The sequence below is a fragment of the Neomonachus schauinslandi genome, chromosome 3 (genome assembly GCF_002201575.2).
Source record: "Neomonachus schauinslandi chromosome 3, ASM220157v2, whole genome shotgun sequence".
NCBI lineage: Eukaryota > Metazoa > Chordata > Mammalia > Carnivora > Phocidae > Neomonachus > Neomonachus schauinslandi.
The window spans coordinates 154,728,931-154,741,199 of NC_058405.1; the positions used below are offsets into that span (position 1 = coordinate 154,728,931).

The 12,269-nt window shown below is 39.1% G+C and overlaps 1 protein-coding gene across 1 annotated transcript in view; it reads right to left on the reverse strand.

Annotated features, from left to right (window-relative positions):
• HECW2 (HECT, C2 and WW domain containing E3 ubiquitin protein ligase 2) overlaps nucleotides 1–12,269 on the reverse strand; it is a 225,631-nt gene that overhangs the window by 95,631 nt on the left and 117,731 nt on the right. Inside the window, exons 10-12 of the mRNA XM_021702919.2 lie at nucleotides 9,115–9,265; nucleotides 8,307–8,410; nucleotides 7,695–7,819 (exon numbers count right to left, since the gene is read on the reverse strand). Coding sequence (XP_021558594.1) covers nucleotides 7,695–7,819; nucleotides 8,307–8,410; nucleotides 9,115–9,265 — 380 coding nt within the window. The remainder of the gene's footprint in view (nucleotides 1–7,694; nucleotides 7,820–8,306; nucleotides 8,411–9,114; nucleotides 9,266–12,269) is intronic.

Sequence of the window (12,269 nt, forward strand, 5' to 3'; positions counted from 1 at the left end):
AGGAAGGAAGGAAGGAAGGAAGGAAGGAAGGAAGGAAGGAAGGAAGGAAGGAAGGCAGACCACACTGAACTATCCTCAAATACTAGTGCACTAATTCCTTAGTACACCTGAGAATAAAATACTTTGAGGTTGTATTTCAACCTGACAGTCTAAATGAGAGGAAGTTTTGCTGGTTGCGAGAAATGGTGAAATTCAGAGCACCGTGAACTCCCAAAGCAGGCGAGCCTACACAGGGGCTCCAGGCAATTAGCACGAGAGAGTAAGAAAGTGATACCATGAAAACAGAGAAGGAGACCAATAAAAGAAGTTGCAGGTTGTCAGAGACGAACGTTAGCTAACTAACAGTTTAGCCTGTGGCTGACCCTGCCTTGGTGTTTTATGCACAATCAGCAAGGCATCTGTTTTTTGCATTTGGCTCCGTGCTGCTTATGTATTTTCAAAGAAGCCATTGCAAGCTTAGAGGCCTGAGACCACACTAGGTCGAGTGGCAGTGGCAATGAGCTTTCAAGTCATACTCCCTAATCAGTCTCTTAGGGACATGTTATTGTGGGATAATTCTGTCAGTTAAATCATTATATTAACTGTTGTTCTAAGTAGGTATATCTCTTGGCCCCCCTGATTTCTTCCTTCCCCCATTAATCTAAGTAAATAGGCCACATCCTGATTCTTTATCTGGAGCACCAGAAATGCTCCTCTTTCAGCTAAAGAGAAGAAGGAGAATTTCATTAGGGCAAGAAGTAGTAATTAGGTGAAGGAACCTGTCCCAGCCCCAGCCGTGAAGTAATTCTCTGGGGTTGCACAGCTCTTTACGTTCAGGAGTCTTAAGGCCAGTCTTATAATTAATTACGTCCTTTCATTTTCCTCCTCTCCTCTCGGTAAGACATGTAACGTAGTGCCAAGTTCGAGTGATCTGTGAAAAAAGCATCTACCAAAGTAAAGTAAGTGCAAGAAAGATTTCTTATCAGTAACTAGCAAACGATCTTTGGAACCATAGCTTTTTCAAGTCTGACCAACATGCACAAGACGGTAAGTGTCCATATAAAACCCTTATGGCAAATGGAAACATCCCTTCAGACTGCTAGATTTTTATAAGGCAATTATATATATATAGTTTTGTGACATTTATACACATATGTATGTTTATATATGTTTATATACATAAGTTTATTCTATTTTTGTTTTTAAATATATACTATTTTTGAATATATATTTATATATGTAACTATATATGTGTGCATGTATATATAAATATAAATATATACATGTATTTCAGAAAGAATATTTATACTCCAGTTCATATGGAACCTTTCTAGTCATAGCCCTGTCACTCATGGACAAAGAAAATCATTTAATCTCTGCCTCAGAGATTAAATCTTTGCTCAACTGTAAAGTGGAATAATAGTAACTGCCCTGCTTTCTTCATAGGCACGTGAGAGTCAAGCCCAATGAAACAAAGGATGTAAAACTGCTTTGAAGAGGTAAAAATCACTATAAAAATACAGAGTAGAAGTAAGTAAAGGAATATATGAGGGATTATACCTACCATACCTATGTTTTAACAGATGAATGATAGCAGTAAAATTGTTTTCTACTTTTTAGGTCTTTGAAGATCATGGGCCAGCATCCCACTTACTATTAACTAAAGAAGGTTTTCATAACCTTTCATTAATTATGTCCTAAGCCCTGTGCTAAGCCCCGAGGATACAGAGATGAGCAGACGTCCATCATTCAAAAGGATGGGAAGGAACATTATAGGGAAAGGTGGGAGGAAGAGTTTCCCTGGAGGCAGAAAGCAGAGTTTGGAAATCAAAGGGCACAGCAGCAGTGAAAATACTGAAACACAGAGAGAACTCGCAGAGCAAAGAATGAGAGGGATCCCAGCACTCGAGAAACACTCAACAGGTAGGATTCGACTACAAGAGCTTCATCTTCTGGGAAGCAGATACCGACAAAGCTGTGGGAGAAGAGAAAAGGGGCATTTCGTTCTCCCTTGGCGGTTCTGTAGTTCTCACCCGGTGAGAGTCTTTTCGGCGTTTGGGTTGTTGTTTTGTTTTGGTCTTAGAGAAAAAGATGCGGTAAACGGATGTGACTTTCTACCTGAAGCCAAAGTAGATTAGGAAAGAACAAACAGGCCCTATTTCATCCCACGATGAGTCTCATGGTAATGCACAGAATGATCTCGTCTGGGAAGCGGCTGCATTTGGAGTCACCAGCGGTACTGGGAGAGCTGGGAACTGTTACATTAGATGGAACGCCGTTAAATGGTCTCTCCCGTGATTTAAAAGGTCCCCTTTAGTTACTGCTTCTCTACTCCAAAACTCCTTTCCTAACCTTATCCTCGGTTGTTTCCTGTTTTCCATGCAAGAACCTCACGGTTGAGTGAATGATCAACTGAACTTCTTTAGTGGAATTCTGTTAAAATAACATTCGTTTGAGCTTAATGTGTTTTGTTTGGTTGAATGCTTTGAGGTGTTAGAAATGAAAAATATTGAGAGGAGTTGAGGGGAATGTTATTGCCATTTGGCAGCAGAATAAGAACATTATGTAAATATTCATTTCTTATCAATCAACCACAGTGCAAATAATAATCCTTTTTTCTTTTTCCTGGCATCTTCCTTTCTTTTCTTCTTTCTTTCTCACTCATTTTCTTTTTCTTCCTTCCTTCCCTCCTTTCTTTCTTTCTTTCTTTTCTTCCTTCCTTCCTTCCTTCCTTCTTCCTTCCTTCTTTCTTTCTTTCTCTCTCTCTCTCTCTCTCCCTCTCTCTCCCTTCCTTCCTTTCTTCCTTCCTTCCTTCCTTCCTTTCTTCCTTCCTTCCTTCCTTTCTTCCTTCCTTCCTTCCTTCCCTCCCTCCCTCTCTCCCTCCCTTTCTTTCTTTCTTTCTTTCCTTCTTGTTATAGTGACCATATGTCCGGGATTACCTGGCCCAGTCTTGATTTCATCTAATTTGTTCTTTTCAATAACATAGGTAAGTACATCAAAGCTAAATAAAATCTTTCATATTTCATAAATCCTTCATCAGGAATAGGTATACTGAGGGGTGCCTGGGGGCTCAGTCAGTTAAGCATCTGACTCTTGGTTTTGGCTCAGGTCTTGATCTCAGGGTCATGGGATGGAGTTCTCCCCACCCCCGCTCAGCAGGGAGTCTGCTTGTCTCCCTCTCCCCCTCCCCCGTGCTCACAGATGTGTGCTTTCTCTCTCTCTCTCCCTCTTTCAAATAATAAATAAATCTTTAAAAACAAAACAAAATAAAAAGAATAGGTATTCTGAATCCACACTTGGAAACTATAATCACTCATCTACAGTGAATGTCTCTCACGTTCACAAGGGATCAGATCTGGTCATTCATATACCTTATTCACAAAACAAAATTTATTATGAACAAAATCAAGTAACATTGCTTCCATAAGATGTATGCAGGGATATGAAAATAGCCTGTCTTACACAGTCTGTATTTTTAATCGTAAGGGATTTTACATTATTTTCATCTAGCTAAAGAGTAAAATGGAGGGAAAATTTAACTTATTAGCAAAACTAATTGTAAACTATCAATTCATCTATTTTGCAATAGTTGTAAGAATATATTTTTGTATTTTTGAATAATATTTTCCCCATTAAGTACCAAGGAGTTTAATGGTAGAATTAATGTATTTCTACAGCTTAATAAAAGCCAGAATAATAATTTTGGGCATGTATGTTGGAAACATTATTCAGTTACATATTAGGAGACATATTTATGTATTACATTAATTGACAAACACAGTCACACCAACTATAAAAGACATGACACTAATAATTAAATCTTGAGTTTTCAGAATTCGTTTATGAATGCAATTTTGGAAGAAATCTGATCATACCAGCAGAGGGCAGTAGTATACATCTTAAAGCAAACACGATGCAAAAAAATGAAAAAAAAAATACAAAAAACAATATTTTGTCTTTCAAGTTTTCCTTTAGAGCTATTACAACCATATATCTACTTAATTTCATTATTTTCAATAAAAATTATTAAGTTACTATTACATGAAATCTATTTTTTATGACTCTTTTAACATAAACTGATTATCTTCAAACCATAAAAAGATAGAATTAGGAAAGCTTTTAAATTAATATACTCCTTTTGTATGTTGAACATTTTCAATAATATAAACAGGGAGTCTACTGAAACAGTTATGGATAATAAACAATTCAAGCAAAAAAAAGACTAGATAATAAATCCTAAGATTAGGAAACCAAATAAAAGTTTGCTTCATAACATTTGTTACATAATTTAGGGGAAAAAAAGAGTCCATCAAGTAATACCCTCTGCAAAAAAAAAAAAAACTGTGCAACTTATTCCCATAAATTCATACCCTGAGATTATTAGCAAGATCAATCCAGCTACTTTAATTTCTGCCATAGATAAGTCAGGGAAATAAGACTTCCTAAACCCAACAGAATTTAAATTTACACAAATGCATAGATGCACAGCATGGATCATCTTTGTGGCCGGTAATGAAGACAGTTCAGGTAGGAAAAAAAAAATTAAAATGCTTTAGAGAGAATACTTTAAAATCAAGATTGGCTTCCCAGCAAAAGATGTTTTGAAATCATGCCCAAGAAAAGGGAAAAACAATGAAAACATGAAGACAAAAGAAACAAAAAACCTTTAAGCTGCTGAGTATTTTCACACTGTTAAAATCTGTTATTTGTCCAAAGTCCAGATGCATTACTGTTGTGACAAAAGCAGTGAGGTCATTTAACGCAACATCTCTTTATTCTAGGAATTCCAAAGTTACAGGTCATAGGCCAATTGCATCAGAATCACTTAAGGAACCAACCAAACAAACAAACAGATGCTTGGGGACTGCTCTAGACCTAATGGACCAGGGTCTCTAAGATCTGGGAATCAAGAATATGCATTTATTTATAGACCTTGACCAAGTTTAAAAGCTACAGCCTTTTACCACAACCCAACAACTGTGAATCCAGCGTCTACTTGAAACAATGTAGTGATGAGGAAGTTGTACCCAAGAAGGCAGCCTGCACTGGCAAGCTGGTTGGTGAGGTCATACTGGCAGCTTAAAACTAGCTATAGCTGGGAGTATTAACATTACAGAAACCAGTAAATGCAAACCAGGCCTTGATATTATTTCGTGGGCTGTCTAGGATAGGTGTGGGCAAGCTATGGACCCGTGGGCTGGCTGCCTGTGTCTGCAAAGTTTTTTGAGATAGAGCCACGTCCATTTGTTTACATGTTGTCCTTGGCCCAGAACCTGAAAATACTTTCTGGGCCTTTACAAAAAAGTCTGTTGCTTTTTTCTAGATGTAAGGTCTAGACTTAAGAAACTGATGGAGAAAATAAAATGCTAATAATACAGATTAAACTTCACACTGTGCTGTTACACTGCATGCACGCGAGCTTATCCACGCGCACACGTGCACACACACACACACACACACGAAGATATTTAAGTCCAGTATTCAGAAACTATGACCTGGCTCAAAAAGAAGGTACTACTGACCTCACTAACCCAGGAGTGTGAAGCTCCAACTTGTGTCTCCCCTGCTTCACTGTTGTCTTAATGGTTAAAGTAGATGAAAACATTCATGTTGGAACTACACTCGTCTGTAAACAACTGTAGGTTGGCTACTGATACAAGACTTCAGCAAAAAGCAACAAAAGCATTCTGTGTATATTTTATTATTATTTGTAAATTGTGTGCTATACATCCTTCACTCAATAAAATTTGTAAGATACACACACACACACACACACAACTTTCCCAGAGCTGTTGTTGAACATTTACCAGCAAACCCTTGAACACTACTATCCAATCAACTGCTCTTTCTGGAAGCCCTTCTTTTCTCTTGTCCCCACCTACTGAAGTATTAACAAGAATGTCTGCTCTTCCTCCAAAACACGTCCCATATTCATCCACTTGCACTATCTCTACTGCTACGGCACTAGTCCCAGTTCCTTCTATGTCTCATCACAGGACCTTTTCACTTGTTTCCCTGATGCCAGTCTTGCCCTCTAAAACCCGTTCTCAGCAAAGCAGCTAGAAGGAACTTGTAAACACTGACATTACACCCCTACAGGAAATCCCTTTAGAATAAATCCATTTAGAATAAAGCCCAAACTCTTTGCCAGATCATACCAGCCCGACTTTCTGAAGTCCTGCTCACCTCTCTGCCCTTATTATATACCACATCAGACTCATTCAAGCCTTAGAGCCTTTGCTTTTCCTTGGCAAGGAAGGTTCTGCTTCCAGACCTTTACCCTACTGGCTTCTTGACATTTTACAAACAGCTTAAATGTGGCTCCCCCAAAGAGGTCTTCCTGTCCACCCAATCTAAAGCAGTGCCTCCAGGAGCTCATCCTCGAGTACCCCCTCGCCCCGTGTATGGTACCTCATGCCATACCGCACCATTTGAATTACCTTTTCTGGTTCACTAGTTTGTTACTCTAATCTGCTCTGTCTTGTTGACCATTCTATCCCCAGTCTAGACTGTACCAGGCAAATCACAGGCATTTAATAAATCCTGGTTGAATGAATGCATGAACAAAGGGACAAAGAGATAAGCAAAGGAAAACCTGAGCTATCTGACTTCAAGCCTAAAGTTCTTCCCACCACAGAATGATACTGTTTTACAACAGTAAATGTGACAACTGCAAATGTTAGCCCACTCTTCCTTGTATAAAAGCCTTACCGTCTCTTAAAATTGTCCCCTATATGAGTCTAGGTTCACGTACCCTGGCTTCTCCCTACCTTCCCAGGCTCAAACTTGACTTTCAGGGTGTCCTGTGCCCTTGACCCACCAGCCATGCCAAAGGGCTGTCCTAGCAATCCTGTCCACTTATTAGCAATAAGTCCAGTATTCAGAAACTATGACCTGGCTCAAAAAGAAGGTACTACTGACCTCACTACTCCAGTACTTCTGCAGTAATTACCCAGACAGCTCTACTTCATAGACCTTTAAAATATGCCTCTATTTATTGATTTATTTTTCAGATTCCAGCAATGTATACAGTTTATATTTTCTCTTTCAGAAAGCATGTGCCACAATCTCAAAGACTGATCTGACCACTGCCTGCTGTCGACGCTCAGATATTTAGTTACCTTTTTGCAGGTGAAATAAAGTGGTCATTAAGAGCTTAGTCTCTATGGTTAGTATCTCTGGGATTTTAACCCCAATGATGCCACTTAGTAGGGGTATAACTTTAGGAATGGTTTTTTTTGTTTGTTTGTTTTGCGTTTTTTTTTTTATATATAGGATTGACATGCCACATTACATTAGTTTCAGGTGTACCACATAGGGATTTGACAACTCTCTACTTTATGCTGTGCTCACCACAAGCGTAGCTACCGTCTGTCACCATACAATGTTATTACAATACCACTGGCTATATTTCCTACGCCACAGCTCTTATTCCCATGATTTGGTCATTCCATCACTGGAAGACTGTTTCTTAGGAACGTTATTTAACTTTTCTATGCTTCAGTTTCTTTGTCTGGAAAAATGGAAATTTTATCTGACTCATAGGTGTATTGGGACCAAAGGGGTTAAAACATATATAGTGCTTAACACAGACCTTGGGACACACTTAGTGCTCAGTAAACAGCTCTTGTCATTCTTACAATTACTATGTAAACGAGGATAATTTATTTGGCCTATTGCTTTTTCCATCACAAACTCTCAGATTTGATACTCACAGGGTTAGAATGCAGCACGGTGAAGAACTCTGGGCTGATGAGGAACTTCACAGGGGGAGACTGTAACAGCAATGTGAGCCTGGATCTAGAGGTAGAGTGGGGCAGGACGTTCTCCCGTCGGAAATCTAGATGGGGCAGACCATCTAGATTTAGTGGAAACATATTTATTCACTTCCATCTATGTTTTAAAAGAACCAAAGAATACTTATATCATTTACTATTATTTTAATCCTCCAAACCCTCTTTGCTTTGATGTAAATTCATAGATAAAACTTGACTAAAATGGAATTGAGTATCTCTAGCCACTATTAACATTTTAATGCATCCTTAGACGTTTTAAGTGATCAGATTCAATCATTTTCCTCTATCCCACACATCCAGAGATTAAAAAGTCATTTATATTCTATTTTGTTTTGTGATTCTTCTCTTACTACTAGTAAAAAGTCGAGGATTAGAAGAGGTCTCTGGTGAATTCTACTATTTGCATTGGATTACCAGATCTTATTGAAGATCAAAAGTTCACTAAAAGAAAAACCTCATTTCTTGGAAATCCTTATTATTTGTTTTCTACTTTTCTGAGATTACAAACCAAACCAACCTATAGACTCTTACCTGCACTGGCTTGGTGAAAGTCCGCTTCCTCCCCTGCCCCATCGATAGCGTTGGTATTTTCCTCAGGCCTCTCGTTAGTCATGGTTCTGCGGATACTCTGGTATCTAAAATCAGGAGCCTAGCATTACAACACAGCAGCCTCCAAAATGAGGGACTCAACCATTCCCCCAGAGCCCAGAAATTTTCACCATCTTCTCAGCCTCAACCAAAGTTTCTGCCCCCAACCCCCCCGCTCAATTCCCTGACATTCTGGGCCATCTGTTGTTTAAATAAATTACAATGCATTGAATTTCTTCTGTCTGTTGTTTGTGGAACATTTTCCTAACAAAGTAATAAAACTTAAAAAAAAAAACTGCAGCCTTTAACCAAAGAAAATTAAATTCTTATATTGTTAAAGAAAAGAACTTTTTATTTCATAGCCATTCATTTTCAAAAAAGAATGACATTTAAAAAGCTTAAGTTGATAATAAAGATGCATGATGAATGGAGATTCTAGATATTTAGAAAGGTATTTGATTCATATCATATATGTATATGCTCTGTTTTACTAAAAATCAATGCCTTGGGTTGGCGAAAGGGGTCATCATTACTTATTTCCTCTCTAGTTTCCAAACAAGCAGTGTATGCCTGTGGTTATTATTTTTTTAACCAAGAGAAGTTTACTGAAGTCTATAAATCAAGAGGTACCAGCTACATGTTAATGACAGGTCACCCAAAGATGAAAGAGAGACATCCATGTTTTCTACTGTGGCCCACATAAAAATAAGCCCAACCACACTACAGTCATAGTGAAAATGCCCGTCCTCACCTCCGGTTCAGCTGCTCCATTTGCTGTATGGAGTTGGACCTCTGCAGCACCTGGGGGGCCGGGGGCGCTGTTGGCCGCTGCCACGTGGTGGTTCTGTTGACGTGATCCACGTAGAAGATCCTGCCATGGCTGTCAATGCGTGCCTCCCAGTCTTCACAGTAGGAACGTACCGAGAAAGGTTAGAGGAAGAGCAGAGGCCATTAATGTGGTTCATTAACTTCAGCATGGGTTTTCCCTGACATGCTAGAAATTGGGGCTAATCACATATATCTCACTGCGTCATCAGGCACCTCCTTCAGTCCACTTCAGGATCTGCTGTGATCCGTTAGTAAACATACCCTGTGCGTGTAATACCCCTGCTTTAAAGAATCTCTGAATGTAGAGAATCCTTCCAGATCTGTCCACAATGCCCATCTTCATATATGAGTGCCAGTGTTTTATAAATACAAGTTGTTGGTATCATAAGACTTTGGATATTTGCATTGAAATTGGTGTCAATGATTGTTGTCACCAAAAATTGATTTCTCTCTCTCTCTTTTTTTCCAGCTTGAATGAAAGTATAGCTGGAAGCTTCCAAGTGCATATTTACATACAATTCTGGTAAATGTAGGGGCGCCTGGGTGGCTCAGTTGGTTAAGCGACTGCCTTCGGCTCAGGTCATGATCCTGGAGTCCCGGGATCGAGTCCCACCTCTGGCTCCCTGCTCGGCAGGGAGTCTGCTTCTCCCTCTGACCCTCCCCGTCTCATGCTCTCTCTCTCTCTCTCTCTCATTCTCTCTCTCAAATAAATAAATAAAATCTTTAAAAAAAAAATACAATTCTGGTAAATGTAGTCTTCAGAAGAAAATAAAGCTAGCCCAGTCATCAAATACTATCATTATCTACAAACTTCCATTTGCACTTTCCCAAAGATGAATACATTTTCAGAACAAGGGTAATTACTTGCCTTCAAGCTCAAATAAATACAACGTTTTAAAATATTATTTAATTTTATGTTTAAGCAATCTCATTAAGTCTGTTCACCTTTGTAAACAAATATATAAGTGCATGTTCAGTAGAAACAGAAAGCACAGTGATCTTCAGAGCCAGACCGACCTCCTCTGTGGCTCTCTAAAGGGCCATTCTCCCATCAAAATACACAAAGCACGAGCTGATCTTTTCAAAAGGCAAAATTTTGAAACTAACTGTAGTTGGGAAGTGCAATTTATACATAATATACAAAAACAGCAGAAGGATGCCTGGGTGGCTCAGCCAGTTAAACATCCAGCTCTTGATTTCAACTCAGGTCATGATCTCAGGGTCGTGGGATCAAGTCCTGCATCTGGCTCCATGCTGGGTGTGGAGCCTGCTTGGGATTCTCTCTCTCCCTCTCCCTCTGCCCCTTCCCACCCCCACTCTCTCTCTCTAATAAATAAATCTTTAAAAAATAAAACAGCAGAAATCTATTCTTTAACCAGCAAAGTTTTTATACATCTCTATTTCTGTGTAAAATATTTTTTGAAATTAATAAGCACCTTTCTCCTTAGCAGCTCAATTATTTCAAAACTACCCATGTCATCACATAGCTTATCAACAGACACCATGGGTCTAACCCTGGAGACTAGGAGGACGGCATGTTTGCTCCTGATCCCCTATGGCATTTACTCTGGAGGTGAATAGATCAAGTATTCTAACAAAGTTCTCAGGGTTGGAAAGACCTGAATGGTAGACCCCAGCCAGCAGCAGCTGATTACTGAGGGCTGCCTCAGTGGGGGGGTGGAAAGATCTGTTTTTGTTGACCCTAGCACATGGTAATTGATGACAAATGGCAAGAGAAAGAAAAATTGGGCTGAGAAAAAGCACCACACAGACAAAAAACAACTCAGTGTCACTCAGGCTCCAAGGTAACACAGACTTACAATGAACCAGCCTGCCAAACCTGAATTCTTTGGACACAGTTGCAATCCCATCAATGAGACATTTCCAAAAGACCTCGTGATCAGCCTGCCATAAGCTGACAAATAGGAACTACATTAGAGCCTTTTCAGAAACCATTTTCCAAAACCCTTTGATCTATTCCATTGTTCTGCTCTGCTCTTTGCATACTTTCCCACCTCAAAGATTTTGAGAACCAATTATTCCATCTCATTAGAGCCAGGATAATTCAAGCACATAGCATATGCAACTCAAATGCACAAGAAAACAAATGGCCATTTCTTTCCCCAAAAATGTTTACAGTAGCTTCCAATTTTAAAAACGTAGAATAGGTCAATTAGGGATAAAAACAGAACTGAAGCCAACTAAAGAAAGTAGAAAGAGAGGTGCTGCCAAGCTTCCAAGATAAGCTTATAACTCAAATTTGGCTCTAAGTTTTCTGGCAGTTAAGGCAGAAAAGAAAACACATTGTGGCATACTTTCCATTTTCTGACAAAAGAAAGTAAAAAAAATATCTTCAAAGATAGAACTTTTTCCTTGAACAAACTACATAGGAATTTACCCCACAGAATGTGGTCTCTATAAGGGCCATATGGGTAAGAAAATGGGGGAGGAGGGAGAGTGGGGAATCTCCGCATATATTTACCACTACACTTTGCACATAGCATGAAATGAATGAACAAATAATTTCAATAACATAAAATCATAACAAAGAGATTCTTGTGTTCGCTTTCCACAAAGTCCAGGAATAACCTTAATGTATTTCAACAAAGACACCTCTGTGTGCCATGAGAAGAACAAGAAAATGAGGTCCGAAAATTTGCTTTCAAAGAACGTGGGACATTGGAGGCACATTAAGACTATCCCTATCAAATGTCATATCTTTAAATTGAGGCTGTTACTTAAGATCCCATAAAGAGAAATGCTGTCTTGCTGATTTCAAGTGGATGCTTATCATCAGATTGAGAAAGGCTGTTCTGTTGTTGACTCTTACCCAAGTGGTCAATACCCTTCCATGCAGACAAAGACAGTAGAGGTGCCTATAGGAAGATTAGCTCTCTATTGTATCTATCAAAGTTTCTTTGCAGGGTGGAGAGAGGTGGGTATGGTTGCTTATAAATTTTTATATTGGGCCTGGTTTATTCTTGGTACAAGTAAGCATATGAGAACTCATTGCCCAGCATCAAAGTTTTCTTTCAGAGACCAGGATAAAATCAGACAGGCAGGATTAGAAGACTGGGA